This window comes from Oncorhynchus keta, chromosome 34, assembly GCF_023373465.1.
Source record: "Oncorhynchus keta strain PuntledgeMale-10-30-2019 chromosome 34, Oket_V2, whole genome shotgun sequence".
Lineage (NCBI taxonomy): Eukaryota > Metazoa > Chordata > Actinopteri > Salmoniformes > Salmonidae > Oncorhynchus > Oncorhynchus keta.
In genome coordinates this window covers 78,966,406-78,992,479 of record NC_068454.1, presented here as the reverse complement: position 1 = coordinate 78,992,479, position 26,074 = coordinate 78,966,406, and the positions used below count along the sequence as shown (strand labels likewise).

At 49.6% G+C, this 26,074-nt stretch overlaps 1 protein-coding gene and 1 long non-coding RNA gene across 5 annotated transcripts in view; both read left to right on the top strand.

Moving 5' to 3' along the window:
- Positions 1-26,074, top strand: part of LOC118379681 (uncharacterized) — a 27,594-nt gene extending 1,520 nt beyond the window's left edge. Inside the window, exons 2-12 of the mRNA XM_052495210.1 lie at positions 8,072-9,250; positions 16,844-16,966; positions 17,258-17,334; positions 17,990-18,007; positions 20,311-20,485; positions 21,044-21,149; positions 21,236-21,282; positions 21,592-22,109; positions 22,205-22,449; positions 22,546-22,704; positions 22,863-26,074. Of these exons, the coding sequence (XP_052351170.1) occupies positions 8,072-9,250; positions 16,844-16,966; positions 17,258-17,334; positions 17,990-18,007; positions 20,311-20,485; positions 21,044-21,149; positions 21,236-21,282; positions 21,592-22,109; positions 22,205-22,449; positions 22,546-22,704; positions 22,863-23,028 (2,813 nt within the window). The 3' untranslated portion in view covers positions 23,029-26,074. The remainder of the gene's footprint in view (positions 1-8,071; positions 9,251-16,843; positions 16,967-17,257; positions 17,335-17,989; positions 18,008-20,310; positions 20,486-21,043; positions 21,150-21,235; positions 21,283-21,591; positions 22,110-22,204; positions 22,450-22,545; positions 22,705-22,862) is intronic.
- On the top strand, positions 13,995-16,825 carry LOC127915309 (uncharacterized). 4 transcript variants are annotated; one of them, XR_008090965.1, is made up of 5 exons: positions 13,995-14,558; positions 14,907-14,980; positions 15,055-15,202; positions 15,647-15,794; positions 16,017-16,825. It is a non-coding gene; the product is annotated as an uncharacterized LOC127915309 (long non-coding RNA). The 4 variants fall into 4 exon arrangements; XR_008090968.1 differs by having other exon boundaries at positions 13,995-14,632; XR_008090966.1 differs by lacking the exon at positions 14,907-14,980.

Sequence of the window (26,074 nt, the reverse complement as noted above, 5' to 3'; positions counted from 1 at the left end):
GAGAATTCTCCGCATTCCAGAGTAGAGGGAAGGAGAAATAAGGGGAACAAGAGAGAGATGCATACATAGATGAGTGCAGTGGAATGTAGTTTCTATCTAGGATGGACAGATAGATGATGGAGATGGAAAGGAGGAGAGAGATAGGATTAGATGGGCTGCACTCATTCTTTTTATAGGGATGGACAGGTGAGTGTATGGGGTAGAGTGGGAGAGGGAGACAGAGTGGGAGGAAGAGATGATGGAATCTCTTCAGTGCTTCCTGTGGGCCTGGTGTGATGTCATCACTGCCTTATTCAATTATTCATCCAATCTGCAGACCGGGCGGAAGTAATGGAGTACCCACAGCTATCTCTCCCTCTCTCCCTCTAGCTCACCATCTAGCTCACCATCTAGCTCACCCTCTGTCCATCTCCTCTCTCTCTCTCTGTCTCTCTCCCCCTCTCTCTCCCCATCTCCCTCCCCCTCTCTCTCTCTCTCTCTCTCTCTCTCTCTCTCTCTCTCTCTCTCTCTCTCTCTCTCTCTCCTCTCTCTCTCTCTGTCCATCTCCCTCTCTCCATCTCCCTCTCTCTCCCCATCTCCCTCTCTCTCCCCATCTCCCTCTCTCTCTACCCATCTCCCTCTCTCCATCTCCCTCTAGCTCTCTTTCTCTGTATATCTCTCTCCCCATCTCCCTCTCTCTACCCATCTCTCCCTCTCTCTACCCATCTCTCCCTCTCTCTCCCCATCTCCCTCTCTCTCCCCATCTCCCTCTCTCTCTACCCATCTCCCTCTCTCCATCTCCCTCTCTCTCCCCATCTCCCTCTCTCTCCCCATCTCCCTCTCTCTCTACCCATCTCCCTCTCTCCATCTCCCTCTCTCTCCCCATCTCCCTCTCTTTCTACCCATCTCCCTCTCTCCATCTCCCTCTCTCCATCTCCCTCTCTCTCTCCATCTCCCTCTCTCTCTCCATCTCCCTCTCTCTCTCCCCATCTCCCTCTCTCTCCATCTCCCTCTCTCTCCCCCATCTCCCTCTCTCTCTCCCCATCTCCCTCTCTCTCTCCCCATCTCCCTCTCTCTCTCCCCATCTCCTCTCTCTCCCCCATCTCCCTCTCTCTCTCCCTCTCTCCCTCTCCCTCTCTCCCCATCTCCCTCTCTCCATCTCCCTCTCCCCCATCTCTCTCTCCCCATCTCCCTCTCTCTCCCCATCTCCCTCTCTCTCTCCCCATCTCCCTCTCTCTCTACCCATCTCCCTCTCTCTCTCCCCATCTCCCTCTCTCTCTACCCATCTCCCTCTCTCTCTCCCCATCTCCCTCTCTCTCTCCCCATCTCCCTCTCTCTCTCCCCCCATCTCCCTCTCTCTACCCATCTCCCTCTCTCTACCCATCTCCCTCTCTTTACCCATCTCCCTCTCTTTACCCATCTCCCTCTCTTTACCCATCTCCCTCTCTCTACCCATCTCCCTCTCTCTACCCATCTCCCTCTCTCTACCCATCTCCCTCTCTCTCCCCATCTCCCTCTCTCTCTACCCATCTCCCTCTCTCTCTACCCATCTCCCGCTCTCTACCCATCTCCCTCTCTCTACACATCTCCCTCTCTCTCCATCTCCCTCTCTCTACCCATCTCCCTCTCTCTACCCATCTCCCTCTCTCTCTACCCATCTCCCTCTCTCTACCCATCTCCCTCTCTCTCTACCCATCTCCCTCTCTCTACCCATCTCCCTCTCTCTCTACCCATCTCCCTCACTCTCTCCCCATCTCCCTCTCTCTACCCATCTCCCTCTCTCTACCCATCTCCCTCTCTCTACCCATCTCCCTCTCTCTCCCCATCTCCCTCTCTCTCTCCCCATCTCCCTCTCTCTCTATCCATCTCCCTCTCTCTACCCATCTCTCTCTCTCCACCCATCTCTCTCTCTCCACCCATCTCTCTCTCTCTACCCATCTCCCTCTCTCTACCTATCTCCCTCTCTCTACCCATCTCCCTCTCTCTACCCATCTCCCTCTCTCTACCCATCTCCCTCTCTCTCCCCATCTCCCTCTCTCTACCCATCTCCCTCCCTCTCTCTCTCCCCATCTCCCTCTCTCTCCCCATCTCCCCATCTCCCCTCTCTCTTTCTCTGTATATCTCTCTTCCTCTTTGTCTCTTTCCTCCTCCCTCATTCTCTTTCTATCCTTTTCACTGTTTATTGGCAATGAGCCTTGCGGCCCAAACTGTACCCTGACTCTGCGTGCAATGAGCACAAGAGAAGTGACACAATTTCCCTAGTTTAATATTGCCTGCTAACATGCATTTCTTTTAACTAAATATGCAGGTTTAAAAATATATACTTCTGTGTATTGATTTTAAGAAAGACATTTATGTTTATGGTTAGGTACATTCGTGCAACAATTGTTCTTTTTTCGCAAATGCGCCTTTGTTAAATCATCCCCCGTTTGGCGAAGTTGGGTGTATTTGTTAGGAAGAAATGGTCTTCACACAGTTCGCAACGAGCCAGGAGGCCCAAACTGCTGCATATACCCTGACTCTGTTGCACAGAACGCAAGAGAAGTGACACAATTTCTCTAGTTAAAAAAAATAATGTTAACAGGCAATATTAACTAAATATGCAGGTTTAAAAATATATACTTGTGTATTGATTTTAAGAAAGGCGTTGATGTTTATGGTTAGGTACATTGGTGCAACGACAGTGCTTTTTTCGCAAATGCGCTTGTTAAATCACCCGTTTGGAGAAGTAGGCTGTGATTCAATGGTAAATTAACAGGCACCGCATCGATTAAATGCAACGCAGGACACTCTAGATAAACTAGTAATATCATCAACCATGTGTAGTTAACTAGTGATTATGTTAAGATTGATTGTTTTTTTATAATATAAGTTTAATGCACCTTACCTTGGCTCCTTGCTGTACTCGCATAACAGGTAGTCAGCCTGCCACACAGTCTCCTCGTGGAGTGCAATGTAATCGGCCATGATCGGTGTCCAAAAATGCAGATTACCGATTGTTATGAAAACTTAAAATGGGTCCTAATTAACCGGCCATTCCGATTAATCTGTCGACCTCTAGTTCTTAGTTCCATAGGCTGAAGGGCTGAATACCTCTATTCATTTGTATTTCAATTTCACATGAGATGTTTTGATAACAATTTACATTAAGTCATTTAATTATGTGATTATTACCTGAAATATATATTTTTCTAATCAAAGTCACAATGCATGTGTGTGTGAATGTGTGTGTAGTGTGCTTCCCTCTGTGTGTATGTAAAAGCCAAGTTATGTGTGGTCAGCTCTTCACAGCTGTATGGCCACAGACTGTAACCAAATAATACAATTCAGACCAGACTATTTGTCACATGTGCGTGCACAGCTTTAAGAACCAAGGAGGAGGGGCTCCATCTACCAACCAATGGCAGAGACTTATTTCACTGTAGCTCAAAAAAAACAGGAAGTGTAATGTGTGGCTGCATCTGAGAGACAGTCAGATCAACTCAAGGCTAAACCAAGGTATGGTAGTTAACACGCTCTGTGTAGCCTCTATCTCTCTGTCACAGTGATATTAAATGAGACAATGTATTTCTGTGCAAAATGGACTAGTCAGCATAGGCTATTATCCAATCATCTCCAAGGAGACAGAGAGATAGACAGTGCTCAGCCAGGCAGGAAGGGAACTCTCCATAGCCTGACTCAGCGTAACCAACGGTACTTTTCTCTGCTAGAGAGAGGGAAAGAAAAAGAGAGAGAGAGAAGGTGAAGATAGAGGACAGCATACCACTACTGTACAGAGAGAGGGCAGCATACCACTACTGTACAGAGAGAGAGAGGACAGCATACCACTACTGTACAGAGAGAGATAGAGGACAGCATACCACTACTGTACAGAGAGAGGGCAGCATACCACTACTGTACAGAGAGAGAGAGGACAGCATACCACTACTGTACAGAGAGAGAGGACAGCATACCACTACTGTACAGAGAGAGAGAGGACAGCATACCACTACTGTACAGAGAGAGAGAGAGGGCAGCATACCACTACTGTACAGAGAGAGAGAGGACAGCATACCACTACTGTACAGAAAGAGATAGTACAGCATACCACTACTGTACAGAGAGAGAGGACAGCATACCACTACTGTACAGAGAGGACAGCATACCACTACTGTACAGAGAGAGAGGACAGCATACCACTACTGTACAGAGAGAGGACAGCATACCACTACTGTACAGAGAGAGAAGACAGCATACCACTACTGTACAGAGAGAGAAGACAGCATACCACTACTGTACAGAGAGAGAGAGGGCAGCATACCACTACTGTGCAGAAAGAGATAGTACAGCATACCACTACTGTACAGAGAGAGAGGACAGCATACCACTACTGTACAGAGAGAGAGGACAGCATACCACTACTGTACAGAGAGGACAGCATACCACTACTGTACAGAGAGAGAGAGGACAGCATACCACTACTGTACAGAGAGAGAGGACAGCATACCACTACTGTACAGAGAGAGAGGACAACATACCACTACTGTACAGAGAGAGAGGACAGCATACCACTACTGTATAGAGAGAGAGGACAGCATACCACTACTGTACAGGGAGAGAGGACAGCATACCACAACTGTACAGAGAGAGAGGACAGCATACCACTACTGTACAGAGAGAGAGGACAGCATACCACTACTGTACAGAGAGAAAGGACAGCATACCACTACTGTACAGAGAGAGAGGACAGCATACCACTACTGTACAGAGAGAGAGGACAGCATACCACTACTGTACAGAGAGAGAGGACAGCATACCACTACTGTACAGAGAGAGAGGACAGCATACCACTACTGTACAGAGAGAGAGGACAGCATACCACTACTGTACAGAGAGAGAGGACAGCATACCACTACTGTACAGAGAGAGAGGACAGCATACCACTACTGTACAGAGAGAGAGAGGACAGCATACCACTACTGTACAGAGAGAGAGGACAGCATACCACTACTGTACAGAGAGAGAGGACAGCATACCACTACTGTATAGAGAGAGAGGACAGCATACCACTACTGTACAGAGAGAGAGAGAGGACAGCATACCACTACTGTACAGAGAGAGAGAGAGGGCAGCATACCACTACTGTACAGAGAGAGAGAGGACAGCATACCACTACTGTACAGAAAGAGATAGTACAGCATACCACTACTGTACAGAGAGAGAGGACAGCATACCACTACTGTACAGAGAGGACAGCATACCACTACTGTACAGAGAGAGAGAGGACAGCATACCACTACTGTACAGAGAGAGGACAGCATACCACTACTGTACAGAGAGAGAAGACAGCATACCACTACTGTACAGAGAGAGGACAGCATACCACTACTGTACAGAGAGAGAGGACAGCATACCACTACTGTACAGAGAGAGAGGACAGCATACCACTACTGTACAGAGAGAGAGGACAGCATACCACTACTGTATAGAGAGAGAGGACAGCATACCACTACTGTACAGAGAGAGAGAGAGGACAGCATACCACTACTGTACAGAGAGAGAGAGAGGGCAGCATACCACTACTGTACAGAGAGAGAGAGGACAGCATACCACTACTGTACAGAAAGAGATAGTACAGCATACCACTACTGTACAGAGAGAGAGGACAGCATACCACTACTGTACAGAGAGGACAGCATACCACTACTGTACAGAGAGAGAGAGGACAGCATACCACTACTGTACAGAGAGAGGACAGCATACCACTACTGTACAGAGAGAGAAGACAGCATACCACTACTGTACAGAGAGAGGACAGCATACTACTACTGTACAGAGAGAGAGAGGGCAGCATACCACTACTGTACAGAAAGAGATAGTACAGCATACCACTACTGTACAGAGAGAGAGGACAGCATACCACTACTGTACAGAGAGGACAGCATACCACTACTGTACAGAGAGAAAGAGGACAGCATACCACTACTGTACAGAGAGAGAGGACAGCATACCACTACTGTACAGAGAGAGAGGACAGCATACCACTACTGTACAGAGAGAGAGGACAGCATACCACTACTGTACAGAGAGAGAGGACAGCATACCACTACTGTACAGAGAGAGAGAGGACAGCATACCACTACTGTACAGAGAGAGAGGACAGCATACCACTACTGTACAGAGAGAGAGAGGACAGCATACCACTACTGTACAGAGAGAGAGGACAGCATACCACTACTGTACAGAGAGAGAGGACAGCATACCACTACTGTACAGAGAGAAAGGACAGCATACCACTACTGTACAGAGAGAGAGAGGACAGCATACCACTACTGTACAGAGAGAGAGGACAGCATACCACTACTGTACAGAGAGAGAGGACAGCATACCACTACTGTACAGAGAGAGAGGACAGCATACCACTACTGTACAGAGAGAGAGGACAGCATACCACTACTGTACAGAGAGAGAGGACAGCATACCACTACTGTACAGAGAGAGAGAGAGGACAGCATACCACTACTGTACAGAGAGAGAGGACAGCATACCACTACTGTACAGAGAGAGAGAGGACAGCATACCACTACTGTACAGAGAGAGAGGACAGCATACCACTACTGTACAGAGAGAGAGGACAGCATACCACTACTGTGGACAGCAATAACCTCATCTTTGCCAGTCACCTGCACATATCTGTTTTATAATACAGAATACACACTGACGGAAGAGTAGAACGTGAAACCACTAGCTTAAAGGTTTGGGCGTGGTTGAAATAATAGTGAACGACTGAGAGTAGGAAACGAAAGAGAAAGGCTTCTCTAAAATTGAACTTTGACTCCTCTGTCCATGAACCACCTCCATTGACTCTGTCATGTATTGTGGTCAGTCTGTGTGTGTCAGTTGACTATTGGACATATGTTGTTGTGTGGTACTGGGTGGTGTACTGCGTTTACTGCATGTTGTGGTGGGGATCTACTGGTTTACATTGCATTCTTCTCTCAACAGACACTAACATTCTCTCCATCTCTCTCTTCCCAATTTATTTGCAACATACATTTTTGCTCCTCTCTTTGTTCTCATCCCTCTATCCCATCTGTCCCCAAACTACCCCTACCTCCCCCAACTACCCCTACCTCCCCCAACTACCCCTACCTCCCCCAACTACCCCTACCTCCCCCAACTACCCCTACCTCCCCCAACTACCCCTACCTGCCCCCAACTACCCCCACCTGCCCCAACTCCCCCTACCTGCACCCAACTACCCCTAACTACCCCTACCTGCACCCAACTACCCCTACCTGCCCCCAACTACCCCACCTGCCCCCAACTACCCCTACCTGCCCCCAACTACCACTACATGCACCCAACTACCCCTACCTGCACCCAACTACCCCTACCTGCCCCCACCTACCCCCACCTGCCCCCAACTACCCCCACCTGCCCCGACTACCCCCACCTGCCCCCAACTACCCCCACCTGCCCCCAACTACCCCCACCTGCCCCCAACTACCCCCACCTGCCCCCAACTACCCCCAACTGCCCCCAACTACCCCCACCTGACCCCGACTACCCCCACCTGCCCCCAACTACCCCCACCTGCCCCCGACTACCCCCACCTGCCCCCGACTGCCCCCACCTGCCCCCAACTACCCCTACCTGCCCCCAACTACCCCCACCTGGCCCTACCTACCCCCACCTGGCCCTACCTGCCCCCGACTACCCCCACCTGCCCCCAACTACCCCCACCTGCCCCCGACTACCCCCACCTGCCCCCGACTACCCCTACCTGCCCCCGACTACCCCTACCTGCCTCCAACTACCCATACCTGCTCCCAACTACCCCTACCTGCCCCCAACTACCCCTACCTGCCCCCAAATGCCCCTACCTGCCCCTAAATGCCCCTACCTGCCCCCTAACTACCCCTACCTGCCCCCAACTACCCATACCTACCCCCAACTCCCCTACCTGCTCCCCACCCACACACACCACTTACTCACACTCTTACCCCCTGAATGCCCCCCATGTCCACCTCAAATCCCCATTTCCACCTCAACCTGCCCCTGTTACTCATACTCCTCTCCCTTCTCCCCTTTGCACCTTTTGACTGGGCAGTGTCCTCACCCCCTCTCTCCCTGGCCCACTCCCAGCCCTCCTCCTATTTCCTCCACTCTGTAATCCCTCCTTACCACCCAGGATACTGTGGTGCTCATACGAGACCAGTCCCCAGGACCCAACCTCACAGCCACACTGAAATCCAGTCCACAGCCATAGGCCCTAACCCCTACACTACCCAGTCCACGGCCCCTAACCCCTACACTACCCAGCCCACAGCCATAGGCCCTAACTCCTACACTAACCAGTCCATGACCCCTAACCCCTACACTACCCAGTCCACAGCCACGACCCCTAACCTTTACACTTCCCAGTCCACGACCCCTAACCCCTACACTACCCAGTCCACAGGCACGACCCCTAACCCCTACACTACCCAGTCCACGACCCCTAACCCCTACACTACCCAGTTATCTAACCCCTTTGCTACACCATACACTCACACAGATATAAATGAAGACAGCCATGGAACTTATTCTGAGAATGATATTGATTCTGGATATAGTGACTATTTTAAGAAGGATGGAGGCCTAGACTCTGCACATCGTTTTGGAAAGGACTTCAAGAGCAACATTGATAGTTTGTATCGTTATGTGAATGAGTCCAAGACTAAAGAAAGGCTGGAGTATGGCTTTGTCTCTGAATCCATCACTGACTTTGACTCCCTCTACTGCACCGCTAACGTCACTGATAAACAGCCTCACACCGGCTCACACACACTCGTCAGCAATGACACACACACTCAAGGCTGCACCACCCCATATAAAAACGTTGACGCGATGATGATGGCATATGCCAAAACACACACTGTCGGTTCCCTTGGTCGCACTGACACACACACACACACACACACCTCTCACCCTGGCCAGAGCAGAACCTCTAAAGATCTCCCTCCCCTCCCTACCTGGTACCTCTACCACCCCAAAAACTGTCCCATCCACAGGGGTGCCCCTCCCCGCCTCTCCCCCATTGGGGCTCTCGACCCCCCCTATCGCTCTGGGGCCCCCCCTCCGGGCCTGGATGCGTCCTGCCTCAGCTCACCCCTGTTTCCCCGCTCTCACACCCTCCCTGCCCTGGCCGCCCCCCTCTACTACCCCTTCCTCTACCCCCCTATCCCCCTCAGGAAAACCTCCGACCCCCCAAAACTCATCCAGGCTCTGCCGCTGCCGCCCACGCTGAGTAAGAGCTCTCTCTCACACACTCCCTCCCCCTGTCTAACACCCTACTCGCCTGTCTGTCTAACACCCTGCTCACCTGTCTGTCACTCCGTTAGTCTGTCTAACACCCTGCTCGCCTGTCTGTCTAACACCCTGCTCACCTGTCTGTCACTCCGTTAGTCTGTCTAACACCCTGCTCACCTGTCTGTCTAACACCCTGCTCACCTGTCTGTCACTCCGTTAGTCTGTCTAACACCCTGCTCGCCTATCTGCCACTCTGTCTAACACCCTGCTCGCCTGTCTGTCTAACACCCTGCTCGCCTGTCTGTCTAACACCCTGCTCACCTGTCTGTCACTCCGTTAGTCTGTCTAACACCCTGCTCGCCTGTCTGTCACTCCGTCTAACACCCTGATCGCCTGTCTGTCTAACACCCTGCTCGCCTATCTGTCTAACACCCTGCTCGCCTGTCTGTCTAACACCCTGCTCGCCTGTCTGTCTAACACCCTGCTCACCTGTCTGTCACTCCGTTAGTCTGTCTAACACCCTGCTCGCCTGTCTGTCACTCCGTTAGTCTGTCTAACACCCTGCTCGCCTATCTGCCACTCTGTCTAACACCCTGCTCGCCTGTCTGTCTAACACCCTGCTCACCTGTCTGTCACTCCGTTAGTCTGTCTAACACCCTGCTCGCCTATCTGCCACTCTGTCTAACACCCTGCTCGCCTGTCTGTCTAACACCCTGCTCGCCTGTCTGTCTAACACCCTGATCACCTGTCTGTCACTCCGTTAGTCTGTCTAACACCCTGCTCGCCTATCTGCCACTCTGTCTAACACCCTGCTCGCCTGTCTGTCTAACACCCTGCTCGCCTGTCTGTCTAACACCCTGCTCACCTGTCTGTCACTCCGTTAGTCTGTCTAACACCCTGCTCGCCTGTCTGTCACTCCGTTAGTCTGTCTAACACCCTGCTCGCCTATCTGCCACTCTGTCTAACACCCTGATCGCCTGTCTGTCTAACACCCTGCTCGCCTGTCTGTCTAACACCCTGCTCGCCTGTCTGTCTAACACCCTGCTCGCCTGTCTGTCTAACACCCTGCTCACCTGTCTGTCACTCCGTTAGTCTGTCTAACACCCTGCTCGCCTGTCTGTCACTCCGTTAGTCTGTCTAACACCCTGCTCGCCTGTCTGTCTAACACCCTGCTCACCTGTCTGTCACTCCGTTAGTCTGTCTAACACCCTGCTCGCCTGTCTGTCTAACACCCTGCTCGCCTGTCTGTCTAACACCCTGCTCGCCTGTCTGTCTAACACCCTGCTCGCCTATCTGCCACTCTGTCTAACACCCTGCTCGCCTGTCTGTCTAACACCCTGCTCACCTGTCTGTCACTCCGTTAGTCTGTCTAACACCCTGCTCGCCTATCTGCCACTCTGTCTAACACCCTGCTCGCCTGTCTGTCTAACACCCTGCTCGCCTGTCTGTCTAACACCCTGATCACCTGTCTGTCACTCCGTTAGTCTGTCTAACACCCTGCTCGCCTGTCTGTCAACACCCTGTTAGTCTGTCTAACACCCTGCTCGCCTATCTGCCACTCTGTCTAACACCCTGATCACCTGTCTGTCAACACCCTGCTCGCCTGTCTGTCTAACACCCTGCTCGCCTGTCTGTCTAACACCCTGCTCGCCTGTCTGTCTAACACCCTGCTCACCTGTCTGTCACTCCGTTAGTCTGTCTAACACCCTGCTCGCCTGTCTGTCAACTCCTGTTAGTCTGTCTAACACCCTGCTCGCCTGTCTGTCTAACACCCTGCTCACCTGTCTGTCACTCCGTTAGTCTGTCTAACACCCTGCTCGCCTGTCTGTCTAACACCCTGCTCGCCTGTCTGTCTAACACCCTGCTCGCCTATCTGCCACTCTGTCTAACACCCTGCTCGCCTGTCTGTCTAACACCCTGCTCACCTGTCTGTCACTCCGTTAGTCTGTCTAACACCCTGCTCGCCTATCTGCCACTCTGTCTAACACCCTGCTCGCCTGTCTGTCTAACACCCTGCTCGCCTGTCTGTCTAACACCCTGATCACCTGTCTGTCACTCCGTTAGTCTGTCTAACACCCTGCTCGCCTATCTGCCACTCTGTCTAACACCCTGCTCGCCTGTCTGTCTAACACCCTGCTCGCCTGTCTGTCTAACACCCTGATCACCTGTCTGTCACTCCGTTAGTCTGTCTAACACCCTGCTCGCCTATCTGCCACTCTGTCTAACACCCTGCTCGCCTGTCTGTCTAACACCCTGCTCACCTGTCTGTCACTCTGTTAGTCTGTCTAACACCCTGCTCGCCTGTCTGTCTAACACCCTGCTCGCCTGTCTGTCTAACACCCTGCTCGCCTGTCTGTCTAACACCCTGCTTCCCTGTATGTCACTCCGTTAGTCTGTCTAACACCCTGCTCACCTGTCTGTCTCTCCGTTAGTCTGTCTAACACCCTGCTCGCCTATCTGCCACTCTGTCTAACACCCTTCTCGCCTGTCTGTCTAACACCCTGCTCGCCTGTCTGTCTAACACCCTGCTCGCCTGTCTGTCTAACACCCTGCTCGCCTGTCTGTCTAACACCCTGCTCACCTGTCTGTCACTCCGTTAGTCTGTCTAACACCCTGCTCGCCTGTCTGTCTAACACCCTGCTTGCCTGTCTGTCACTCCGTTAGTCTGTCTAACACCCTGCTCACCTGTCTGTCTAACACCCTGCTCACCTGTCTGTCACTCCGTTAGTCTAACACCCTGCTCGCCTATCTGCCACTCTGTCTAACACCCTGCTCGCCTGTCTGTCTAACACCCTGCTCGCCAGTCTGTCTAACACCCTGCTCGCCTGTCTGTCTAACACCCTGCTCGCCTGTCTGTCTAACACCCTGCTCGCCTGTCTGTCTAACACCCTGCTCACCTCTCTGTCTAACACCCTGCTCGCCTATCTGCCACTCTGTCTAACACCCTGCTCGCCTGTCTGTCTAACACCCTGCTCGCCTGTCTGTCTCACACCCTGCTCGCCTATCTGTCTAACACCCTGCTCGCCTGTCTGTCTAACACCCTGCTCGCCTGTCTGTCTAACACCCTGCTCGCCTGTCTGTCTAACACCCTGCTCACCTGTCTGTCTAACACCCTGCTCGCCTGTCTGTCTAACACCCTGCTCGCCTGTCTGTCTAACACCCTGCTCGCCTGTCTGTCTAACACCCTGCTCACCTGTCTGTCACTCCGTTAGTCTGTCTAACACCCTACTTGCCTGTCTGTCACTCCGTTAGTCTGTCTAACACCCTGCTCGCCTGTCTGTCACTCCGTTAGTCTGTCTAACACCGTGCTCGCCTGTCTGTCAGTCTGTCTAACACCCTGCTCGCCTGTCTGTCACTCTGTCTGTCTGTCTAACACCCTGCTCGCCTGTCTGTCACTCTGTCTGTCTGTCTAACACCCTGCTCGCCTGTCTGTCTAACACCCTGCTCGCCTGTCTGTCACTCTGTCTGTCTGTCTAACACCCTGCTCGCCTCTCTGTCTAACACCCTGCTCGCCTCTCTGTCTAACACCCTGCTCGCCTCTCTGTCTAACACCCTGCTCGCCTGTCTGTCACTCTGTCTGTCTGTCTAACACCCTGCTCGCCTCTCTGTCTAACACCCTGCTCGCCTCTCTGTCTAAACCCTGCTCGCCTCTCTGTCTAACACCCTGCTCGCCTCTCTGTCTAACACCCTGCTCGCCTCTCTGTCTAACACCCTGCTCCCCTCTCTGTCTAACACCCTGCTCGCCTGTCTGTCTAACAGCCTGCTCCCCTCTCTGTCTAACACCCTGCTCGCCTCTCTCTCTAACACCCTGCTCGCCTCTCTGTCTAACACCCTGCTCGCCTCTCTGTCTAACACCCTGCTCGCCTCTCTGTCTAACACCCTGCTCGCCTCTCTGTCACTCCGTTTGTCTGTCTAACACCCTGATCGTCTGTCTGTCTGTCTGTCTGTCTGTCTGTCTGTCTGTCTGTCTGTCTGTCTGTCTGTCTGTCTGTCTGCGTCTCTATCGCCCTGTCAGTCTGTTTAATCTGTCTGTCCGTCTTGAGTGTGTATATCTATCTCTCTGTCAGTCAGTATGTCTGTCTGTTTGTCTATAGTCTGTCTGTTTGTATATCAGTTTGTCTGTCTGTTTGTATATAAGTATGTCTGTTTGTCTATAATCTGTCTGTCTGTCTATCAGCCTGTCTGTAGTCTATCTATATCTCTGTCAGTCTGTCTGTTTGTCTGTAGTCTGTCTGTTTGTATATCTATATCTCTGTCTGTTTGTCTGTAGTTTGTATATCTATATCTCTGTCTGTCAGTCTGTTTGTCTGTAGTTTGTATATCTATATCTCTGTCTGTCAGTCTGTTTGTCTGTAGTCTCTGTCTGTTTGTATATCTATATCTCTGTCTGTCAGTCTCTCTCTCCATGATGTTGTGTGTCTGTGTTGCATGGAGTGCTGAAATAGACACCTCACCTTAATAAAGCTATGACCTTCAGCTTCTGTTGAACCATGATAATCACTGTGATGGTTATTATCACACTTTACTGTATGCATGAATGTGTGCATTGGTGTAGGTGCGTGTGTTTGGGTGTGACTATACATGATGTGTTTAATGTAGCGGTGAATGGCTATAAACTGGGCTGAACACTAACCTTCTACAGTGTCTATATGTTTCATCATGAGGTCAGACTAAGGAATGTTCTCACACCTTACTGATATCACAGGAGGCTGTTGAGGGGAGGACGGCTCATAATAATGGCTGGAACGGAGCCAATTCAACGGAGCCAAATCAAACACCTGGCAAAAGGTGTTTAATGTATCTGACACCATTCCAGTCATTCCTCTCCAGACATGACCACGAGCCCGTCCTCCCCTACTAAGGTGTTTAATGTATCTGACACCATTCCAGTCATTCCTCTCCAGACATGACCACGAGCCCGTCCTCCCCTACTAAGGTGTTTAATGTATCTGACACCATTCCAGTCATTCCTCTCCAGACATGACCACGAGCCCGTCCTCCCCTACTAAGGTGTTTAATGTATCTGACACCATTCCAGTCATTCCTCTCCAGACATGACCACGAGCCCGTCCTCCCCTACTAAGGTGTTTAATGTATCTGACACCATTCCAGTCATTCCTCTCCAGACATGACCACGAGCCCGTCCTCCCCTACTAAGGTGTTTAATGTATCTGACACCATTCCAGTCATTCCTCTCCAGACATGACCACGAGCCCGTCCTCCCCTACTAAGGTGTTTAATGTATCTGACACCATTCCAGTCATTCCTCTCCAGACATGACCACGAGCCCGTCCTCCCCTACTAAGGTGTTTAATGTATCTGACACCATTCCAGTTACTCCTCTCCAGACATGACCACGAGCCCGTCCTCCCCTACTAAGGTGTTTAATGTATCTGACACCATTCCAGTTACTCCTCTCCAGACATGACCACGAGCCCATCCTCCCCTACTAAGGTGTTTAATGTATCTGACACCATTCCAGTTACTCCTCTCCAGACATGACCACGAGCCCGTCCTCCCCTACTAAGGTGTTTAATGTATCTGACACCGTTCCAGTCATTCCTCTCCAGACATGACCACGAGCCCATCCTCCCCTACTAAGGTGTTTAATGTATCTGACACCATTCCAGGTGACCACGAGCCCGTTTACTAAGGTGTTTAATGTATCTGACACCATTCCAGTCATTCCTCTCCAGACATGACCACGAGCCCGTCCTCCCCTACTAAGGTGTTTAATGTATCTGACACCATTCCAGTCATTCCTCTCCAGACATGACTACGAGCCCGTCCTCCCCTACTAAGGTGTTTAATGTATCTGACACCATTCCAGTCATTCCTCTCCAGACATGACCACGAGCCCGTCCTCCCCTACTAAGGTGTTTAATGTATCTGACACCATTCCAGTCATTCCTCTCCAGACATGACCACGAGCCCGTCCTCCCCTACTAAGGTGTTTAATGCATCTGACACCATTCCAGTTACTCCTCTCCAGACATGACCACGAGCCCGTCCTCCCCTACTAAGGTGTTTAATGTATCTGACACCATTCCAGTTACTCCTCTCCAGACATGACCACGAGCCCGTCCTCCCCTACTAAGGTGTTTAATGTATCTGACACCATTCCAGTCATTCCTCTCCAGACATGACCACGAGCCCATCCTCCCCTACTAAGGTGTTTAATGTATCTGACACCATTCCAGTTACTCCTCTCCAGACATGACCACGAGCCCATCCTCCCCTACTAAGGTGTTTAATGTATCTGACACCATTCCAGTTACTCCTCTCCAGACATGACCACGAGCCCGTCCTCCACTACTAAGGTGTTTAATGTATCTGACACCGTTCCAGTCATTCCTCTCCAGACATGACCACGAGCCCGTCCTCCCCTACTAAGGTGTTTAATGTATCTGACACCATTCCAGTCATTCCTCTCCAGACATGACCACGAGCCCGTCCTCCCCTACTAAGGTGTTTAATGTATCTGACACCATTCCAGTCATTCCTCTCCAGACATGACCACGAGCCCGTCCTCCCCTACTAAGGTGTTTAATGTATCTGACACCATTCCAGTCATTGCTCTCCAGACATGACCACGAGCCCGTCCTCCCCTACTAAGGTGTTTAATGTATCTGACACCATTCCAGTTACTCCTCTCCAGACATGACCATGAGCCCGTCCTCCCCTACTAAGGTGTTTAATGTATCTGACACCATTCCAGTTACTCCTCTCCAGACATGACCACGAGCCCGTCCTCCCCTACTAAGGTGTTTAATGTATCTGACACCATTCCAGTCATTCCTCTCCAGACATGACCACGAGCCCGTCCTCCCCTACTAAGGTGTTTAATGTATCTGACACCATTCCAGTTACTCCTCTCCAGACATGACCACGAGCCCGTCCTCCCCTACTAAGGCGCCACCAACCTGTGACTGATAGCTGACTTTTGCATGGCGGTCTTCTCCAATAGGTTTTATGTTTCCTGTGTCTGTCGAGGTTAATGCATCCGCTTCCCATTCACATAATGTATCACCCTCAGAAGGGACGATGTCCTGTGTAGAATATTGGAAAAGCAAAGTGTACAAGACAACCATTTTAGAATCTGTGAAAAATATTTTACTGGGATGTTTCAACAAACTAAGCTATGCTATTCACTATGCTATCACTATGCTATCACTATGCTATTCACTATGCTATCACTATGCTATTCACTATGCTATCACTATGCTATCACTATGCTATCACTATGCTATCACTATGCTATCACTATGCTATTCACTATGCTATTCACTATGCTATCACTATGCTATCACTATGCTATCACTATGCTATTCACTATGCTATCACTATGCTATTCACTATGCTATCACTATGCTATCACTATGCTATTCACTATGCTATCACTATGCTATCACTATGCTATCACTACTACACCACCACTGCTTTAACTAACTGCTAAAACTAATATCACTAATACTGAAACAGTAACACAGAAATACCAAGTAACATTGCTCTTCCTGTCTGAGTCCATCACTGATTAGATTAGCGTAGAGTAGGTTGTAAGTGATCCTTCCTCTATCTCTGTCAATCTCAGCGGTTCGTAGCGTCTCATTTGCCGGCTCTGTACAGAGAGGCGGGATTTCCTGGATGGGCGATGACGTGAAGGTCCCTCTGAGAGGCCTAGGTCTGTCCTCTCTGTGCCTGCTGGAAAAAAGAGGTACGATATACCTGTATATATTTACATTTTAATCATTTAGCAGACGCTCTTATCCAGAGTGACTTAATTAGGTGCATACATTTTCATACTGGTCCCCCGTGGGAATCAAACCCACAACCCTGGCGTTGCAAGCACCATGCTCTACCAACTGAGTCACACAGGATCATATATAGCCTTCATGTATATTTCTATACAGTCTATGTGATATACAGTACATACAGTACATTTATTCATGTACATTTACACTGTTAGAGAAATGATGTGTGTATGTCTAACTGCTCGCGTCCACAGCTCTGGTCAGTGCAGTCAGTGTGGCAGTGGAGGCCATTTTGGCTCAGTTCAGCTCCTCACGGACCCTGGTGCAGAAGGTCAGTTTAACACCATGTTTAACACGGTCTCTTCAGTAACATGGTGTACACACCACATTATGTGAGATATGGAAAATGGGCTTGAGTTTTTATTCATTATGTCTGTACTTTAATGATGTATTTCTGAGGGCCTGTTTGTCTCTACTGTTCGCTGTTGTCTGATGCTGGCAGCAAACCCAGCTTCTCCTCTGTGGATCAATCATTTCAATAGGGCCAATCATCTTCCTCCGATTTCACATTTTGGTTTTAGATCAGGGGAGGTAATCCAATCAGTACAAACCTCCACCCCCGCGTTTATAATCCCTAGCTACCGCTCCTAACGACTTTACTGTCAGCTGTTGCTATGACAGGGTTTCCATACCGACAGGCAAAGTGAAAAACAGACAGACATAAGAAGATCAACCAGCTCAAACTCCCAAGAGACTTCATTGCCTCCTAGGATTTCTGTATCCGTGTCTCTGAAACTAGACGTAGGCCTGTAGCACCGGTGGTTGATTCAGCTCATTGGAACTTAATAACTAGTGACACTTGATGGCTCAAACAGCCAGTTAGTGGCTCTATATCTATATATGAATCATCCATATATGAATCATCCATTGAATAACAGGACATATCTGTCTGTCTCTTTCTGTCTGTCCCTCTTCCTCTCCCCTAGTCTGCCTCCATTAACAAGGTGCTGGGTTGTCTTCAGATATCTCTATCTTTGGCTCAGTAGTCAGAACCTCTGTGTACTAACTCCATCCTCTTTCCCACATATTTCTCTCTACTCCTTTTCTCTTCGCCATCTCTCTGTTTTCATCCTTCTCTATGTATCTTCTCCTCCTATCCATAACACCCTCTCCTTTCTTCTCTCTCTCTTCTATTTCTCCCCTCCTCCCTCTCCTCTCTCCTCTCTTACCTCTCTCTCCTCCCCTCCTCCCTCTCCTCTCTCCTCTCTTACCTCTCTCTCCTCCCCTCCTCCCTCTCCTCTCTCCTCTCTCTCCTCCCCTCCTCCCTCTCCTCTCTCCTCTCTTACCTCTCTCTCCTCCCCTCCTCCCTCTCCTCTCTCCTCTCTTACCTCTCTCTCCTCCCCTCCTCCCTCTCCTCTCTCCTCTCTTACCTCTCTCTCCTCCCCTCCTCCCTCTCCTCTCTCCTCTCTTACCCCTCTCTCCTCCCCTCCTCCCTCTCCTCCCCTCCTCCCTCTCCTCTCCTCTCTTACCCCTCTCTCCTCTCTTACCCCTCTCTCCTCCCTCTCCTCTCTCCTCTCTCCTTTCTTACCTCTCTCTCCTCCCCTCCTCCCCTCCTCCCTCTCCTCTCTCCTCTCTTACCTCTCTCCTCCCCTCCTCCCTCTCCTCTCTCCTCTCTTACCTCTCTCTCCTCCCCTCCTCCCTCTCCTCTCTCCTCTCTTACCTCTCTCTCCTCCCCTCCTCCCTCTCCTCCCCTCCTCCCTCTCCTCTCTCCTCTCTTACCTCTCTCTCCTCCCCTCCTCCCTCTCCTCTCTCCTCTCTTACCTCTCTCTCCTCCCCTCCTCCCTCTCCTCTCTCCTCTCTTACCTCTCTCTTCTATTTCTCCACTCTCCCCTTTTTCTCTCCTCCACTATTTCTCTCCTCCTTTCCCTCTCTCCTCCCTCCCTCCCCTCTCCTCCCTTCCCTCTCTCTACTCTCTCCTCTCTTACCTCTCTCTCCTCCCCTCCTCCCTCTCCTCTCTCCTCTCTTACCTCTCTCTCCTCCCCTCCTCCCTCTCCTCTCTTACCTCTCTCTCCTCCCCTCCTCCCTCTCCTCTCTCCTCTCTTACCTCTCTCTCCTCCCCTCCTCCCTCTCCTTTCTTACCTCTCTCTCCTCCCCTCCTCCCTCTCCTCTCTCCTCTCTTACCTCTCTCTCCTCCCCTCCTCCCTCTCCTCTCTCCTCTCTTACCTCTCTCTCCTCCCCTCCTCCCTCTCCTCTCTCCTCTCTTACCCCTCTCTCTCTCCCCCTCCTCCCTCTCCTCCCCTCCTCCCTCTCCTCTCTCCCTCTCTTACCCCTCTCTCCTCTCTTACCCCTCTCTCCTCCCTCTCCTCTCTCCTCTCTCCTTTCTTACCTCTCTCTCCTCCCCTCCTCCCCTCCTCCCTCTCCTCTCTCCTCTCTTACCTCTCTCCTCCCCTCCTCCCTCTCCTCTCTCCTCTCTTACCTCTCTCTCCTCCCCTCCTCCCTCTCCTCTCTCCTCTCTTACCTCTCTCTCCTCCCCTCCTCCCTCTCCTCTCTCCTCTCTTACCTCTCTCTCCTCCCCTCCTCCCTCTCCTCTCTCCTCTCTTACCTCTCTCTCCTCCCCTCCTCCCTCTCCTCTCTCCTCTCTTACCTCTCTCTTCTATTTCTCCACTCTCCCCTTTTTCTCTCCTCCACTATTTCTCTCCTCCTTTCCCTCTCTCCTCCCTCCCTCCCCTCTCCTCCCTTCCCTCTCTCTACTCTCTCCTCTCTTACCTCTCTCTCCTCCCCTCCTCCCTCTCCTCTCTCCTCTCTTACCTCTCTCTCCTCCCCTCCTCCCTCTCCTCTCTTACCTCTCTCTCCTCCCCTCCTCCCTCTCCTCTCTCCTCTCTTACCTCTCTCTCCTCCCCTCCTCCCTCTCCTTTCTTACCTCTCTCTCCTCCCCTATTTATACCCTCTTCAATCTCTCTCTTCTGCCATTTCTCCTCTCTTCCCACTTTTTCTCCTATTTCTCCCATACCCTCTCCTTTATTCTCTCTCTCGTCTTCTATTTCTCCACTCTCCCCTTTTTCTCTCCTCCACTATTTCTCTCCTCCTTTCCCTCTCTCCTCCCTCCCTCCCCTCTCCTCCCTCCCTTCCCTCTCTCTCCTCTTCTTTCTCCCCTTTTTCTCTCCTCCATTCCATCTCTCTTCCTCTCCTCCCCTATTTCTCCCCTCTCTCTTCTGCCCTAATTCTCCCCTCTCCTCTCTTCCCTTTCTCTCCTCCCCTCTTCCCTCTCTCGCCACTCTCCTTTCTCCTCCCCTCCTCCCCTTTCCAGGCTCTATCAGGAGACAGCAGTGTGAATCCGTCTCTGGGCCGGCTGGTGCTGCAGTGTTTGTGCCCCGCCCTGCGGAGCCTGCTCTCCGATGGCCTCAAGCCCCACCAGAGTGATTTGATCTTGGGCAGGAGGCCAAACTCAGCCTGGGGACTGGTCCAGGCCTCCACCAGGCCAGGTAGGAACTCTGGAGCGCAGTACAGAGGTGGGTTACAAGAGAGCATAGACAGCATAGGAGGGCTGTGGTTGTTATAACCCCTGCCTTTCCATCTATTTACATATCTCTCTCTATATCCATCTCTCTCTATTTCTCTTTCTCAGACATGATGGAAGTACATAGCCAATCTCTCAATATCTCTCTTCCTCTTTCCCTCTCTCCAATGTGTATCTCTCTCACCCTCCCAGACATCATGTGGGTTCATAGTACTTTGTCTCTCTCTCTCCTCTCTCGCTCTAGTCTGGCACTCATTATTCTGCAGTGTTGAGTCATCCTTCTCTATATCTCTCTCTCTCTCTCTGATTATCACTCTCCCCTCCTGTATTCCCTCTTATTCTCTCCTTCCCACTACTCTGGTGATCAGGGTTATTCCATTGACTCAGTACTTGTTCATTTCAATTTCAGTCAATTCAGGTCAAAGGTAACATAACATGTTGATTAGATATAGATTTGTTTCTCTGTGCCAAAGCTTAACCAAAGCCTTTCTTTCTCTCATCTCTGCTCCCCTTCTCCCTCCAGGGCCCAGCACTCAGTCCCTGTACAGCCTCCAGGCTAGAATAGGAGAGCTGCCCCAGCTCCGGCAGAACAAACACAGGTTCAACGCCTTCCTCCTCGGCCTCCTCAAGTAAGACCTACCTCTTCTCTCCTAGGGTTTTTCTGTTTGACTTTTTAAATTCCAATTCTCACCTGCTTCTTGTCTCTCTCGTTCAGCATCAAGCTTATGGATTTCTGGCTGTCCCATCTCCAGTCATGCAGTGGTAAGTCTCTGAAGACTAAAGTTCATGTCCGCAATCTATCTGTTTGAATATTAATATGTTACAACATTATTTCTCACTCCTCCCTTCACCACACCCCCCCTCTGTCTCTTTCTCACTCCTCCTTCACCACACCCCCCTCTGTCTCTTTCTCACTCCTCCCTTCACCACACCCCCCCTCTGTCTCTTTCTCACTCCTCCCTTCACCCCCCCCCCTCTCTGTCTCTTTCTCTCCTCCTTTGCCTCCCCCCTCTCTCCTCCTCTGTCTCTTTCTCTCTCTCTCTCTCCTTCGCCTCCCTCTCTCTCTGTCAGATGTGTTGGTGACGTTCTACCAGCCCTCCTCCTTCATGCGTTTGTCATTGACTTCCTGCCAGCCTCTGTTTGAGGAGCTCCTCCTCCTGCTGCAGCCCCTCAGTCTCCTGACCCTTAACCTCGACCTGCTCTTCCAGCACCACCACCTGGATCCAGCCAATCACAGCCCAGAGATCCCCAGCCCACCCAATCAGGACCTGGGGTTCAGGCTCTCGCCCCGGGGGTCCGCTTCCCTAGGCAGGGGCAGCAGCTATCTTGAGAGCCTATCAGAGCTGGACTTTGGGAGAGCAGAACCCGAGGTGACCAATCATAATGCGAGCTCGTCGTCCCTGGCCAACTCAGGGGTGGGAGGGTTGGTGGAGTCACTGAAGCCAGCGAGTCTCAGTGTGGGGCCTGCAAAGGTCTCTGGGGGTCTTGCGGAGACAAGTCCTCAGCTGATGTGGGTTCATAAGAAAGAAATTAGGGAGCTAGCTCCTCCTAATGTTGAGGAGGCCAGTCTCTCCCAACAGGCAGGACAGGTGAGCACAATTCAACGTGTGTGTGTCTTTGTTTGAATGCATGGGTGAGTGTCTGTACCACACAGCACTTTTCTGAGCTGTTATTCTCTCCCTAGGTGATCCAGCAGGGATGGGGGGCTGTGGTACGCTGGGGGGGCAAGCTGGGCCAGAACCTGGCTGAACTCAGCCTGTCTGCAGTACAGAACCAGGAGGGGACATCCAGAGACCCCCCAGAGCCCCAGACCAGTACCCAGGCTAGGAGTGACCCTCCTCAGGTCGATGGAGCATTGGCGGTCCCCTGGGGTTTGGGACGGCTGTTTGGAGCCTCCAATAACCCCACGATACCCACACTTCCAACCAGGTGCGCTGGTGTGTGTGTGTTTGTGTGATACTTTTCTGATACTAGACAGTTGAAGTATCTTACTCTTATCACTGATGTATCTCTCTCCCTGCCCAGACGTCCGTCTCAGTGGCTGTCTCCAGGGGTGTCTGTTCTGACCCGGATGGTGAGCAGCAGTTCCAGCGCTGACCAGAGGAGGGCGCTGGAGCCCCAGCAGGTAGAAGAGGTGTTAGAGAGAGAGATGGAGGAGACATGGGACAACCCAAGACCCCTCAGGTATTGGAAATATTTGGAAATATATCAAAGATTACATGTTTAGTTCAGACATCAGTTCAGTTGTCATGACTGTCTATGACGGTTTTACGTCATTCTTATGATACTTTTTTTTTTTTTTTTTTTTACAGCAGAATCACTTATTTTTCTCTCTTTCTCAGGTCAGTCAGAACACTATGCGACCACTCTGGCACAGGGGCGGAGCTAAGCTTCCAGAAAGGGGAGGAGTTAGTGGTTTTAGGGTGTGTCGATCAGGACTGGATTCGCTGTCGTCAGGGAGACCGAGAGGGGCTCGTACCCATTGGCTACGCCTCACTGATCCTGTGATTTCAGACACCTGATCAGAGTTTTGATTGTTTGAATATATCTGGGGGAGGGAAAATGAAGTCATAAAGCTATAATGTATTTAGGCAACCATAAAGAGGCTGTGGTGAAGTCCCAATGCTCTCAGAGAAATAGTTCACCCCTGAATCTAAGTTCAAATCACATGTTTATATCTCTAAAGTGGTCCAAAGTCGTATGTCAGGGTTCCCCAACTGGCGGCCCATGATTTTATAAGGGTTTGGGTTACTTGTTGGACATAAAATACTACCATCAGTAAATGTTGGAAATCTGTTCCAAGGTATTCCCACACATAGAGAGAGATGTGATTGTTTACAAATCTAAGCAAGGTTTGAAATGCTTATATTTTAGTCAAATGTTATCTGTTTGGGCTTCTTGCGGTCAATTTGCAGTCTACAAATGATTTGTGATTATGTTCCACTGGTGGCTGAATCTAGTTGATGATCTCTGGTCTAAGTGATTTAGTTCAGTCCCTACTCCGCACCATCTGTTGTGTAGATCCCACTATATGCACTGGTAGAAATGTGCAAAACTCAATCCCTAAAGAACTGTACCATCTAATGCCATCTAATTAGGGGGATTTAAGGAAGATTTAATTTAGCTCACCAGATGGTATGGAATATGGACCCAGCATGACTTCAGACCACTTTTGAAGTGTGAAAACTTCAGACAAACACTTATCTTGGTGTGGACTATCCCTTTAAATGTCCTCCATTCATCATCTCTCTTTTGTGACCACTGATCTGAGAAGGACTGGATAAAGCTTTGTAGAATTCTATTCATAGGTTGCACCTCCGTCACGTCATACCAAGCCGCCATCGGCGGTGACCTAAAGTGGTGATAAGCCCCGTCGTTCTGAACTGAGTCTAACTACGGTTTAGTCTAAATTACAATATAGTGCCTGTGGAAATACGGTGTCGTTGCTAAAGTAGTCAAATATGTAGTAGGAAACAACTTTCCCAGCATGATCATGTCGTCAAATTTACTTTAGACAGATGGCAACGTCATCATCTAGCAAAATTTGGCAAAAATAGCTAGCAAAGCTAACATTAGCTAGTTGCAATCAGATGGCCTCCCCTCAATTTAAGCTAGTTAGCTAATGTTATACTGCATTTAAAGTCTATCTGGTGACATCAAAATGATGACGAAAGAATTTCCTAATAATTATTTGCCTGTTTTTGAATGTCATCCTGGCCACTGAAATACACTTTGGATGAAATCTTCATCAGCGCTTATTGATGATGCATTGAGTAGAACGCTCAGTCGGGCATCAGTCCAAACGAACGTTAAAAACAATATTGTGACGAAACATGCAACCAATGCATTCAGCTTATCCAAACACTTTCAGATCAGCAGTCACTATGGGAAGATGTATAGCCTGGTAGCCAGGTCGGTTTCTGCTCTAGACCCAGACCTTGCCGCCAGGCTAACCGGTGAAGGGAGCCATGGTAGAGTATTGGAGCGTAGCCCCTGTAGTACCATAGTGAAATGTAGCTGTTTTCTGTGTTCTATTTGACCTTTCACCCCTATTGATCTCTCACCTCTTTCACTTGGTCTCTGTGTGTTTGACATGTTCCCACTACAATTAATAGTCCGTTTAAAAAGGATAACTATTTGACTGTATAAATATACATACATAATATATAGGTATATGAATATAGATTAATTTAACCGATAGATAGATAACCAAGAGAAAACAGATAATTTGTAAGTCGCTCTGGATAAGAGCGTCTGCTAAATGACTTAAATGTAAATGTAGTCAAACGTTACTATAGATAAGGTTGATCATGAATCAAATTGATAAGTGATCTGGCCTTTTATCCCCAACTCACCAGTCACTACTCTATAGTCATTATACACACGGACAGCTCCAGTGTTTTTGTCAATTATTGGAATCCAGTGGCTTCATTTTAGTGTGTGTTTGCATTGTCTTGACTTCATATCCTTCATATCTTCATCATAACCTGATAGATTTAGTCTCATACCTTTAGACTGTATTTATTGTATAATGAATGCTTTGAGTGAATGCAGTGGGGTTGGGCTCAATATGGCAGTCAATTCAGGAAGTAAACTGAAATCCCAATTCGATGATTGAAACAGGGGCCTGTATTTTTAATGACTTCTTAATGAATTGAAAAGGAGAAGCTTTTTATGTTTTTTAAGTAGCTGATTTTAAATTCAAATCTCTTCCTGAATTGGCAGCCTTCAATTCGAATTGAGCCCAACCCTTGAATGCAGAAGAATATCTATCTATATGACACATATCTATCTAAAGGACATTCTAGTATCCAACAGTATATAAATATAACTGGCATAGCAATGCTGTAACTTCAATCAGTCCACACCTCTTAAACCTCACTAACACATACTACTCAGTGCTTATATATCAATGTTTTGAGACGGACAGATAAACAGACAGGTAGACAGACAGATAAACAGATAGATAAACACAGACAGATAGACAGACAGATAAACAGATAGATAAACAGACAGAAACAGTCTGAGGGACTTGAGACCTGTCTCTTTCTACTCATCCCAGGGATGATCAACTCTAGTCTGGTTACTTTTCCTTTACCTCATAGATCAATTGGTATCTTTGATTCCCCAGATATTTAACTTGACTGGTTACCTGGGCGTTACTAAGTCTGACTTCAAGACAATTCAAAAGGCTACTGAGACCAGTAGACAATGTGGGTTTCCAGGGCCATAGTTGTATGTTCCTGACCGTGACTATCCAAGCTTTCAGATGAAGCAGTAAGCTACTCCCTGATGTACTGTATGTGTATGAAGACACCACGACTGTCAAGCCTATGTGTTTGAGGGAGAGGCTGCCCTTCCCCCAACCGTACCCCAGCTCTCATACAGTGGGGAGAACAAGTATTTGACACACTGCCGATTTTGCAGGTTTTCCTACTTACAAAGCATGTAGAAGTCTGTAATTTTTATCAACTGTGAGAGACAGAATCTGAAACAAAAATCCCGAAAATCAACATTGTATGATTTTTAAGTAATTAAATTGCATTTTATTGTA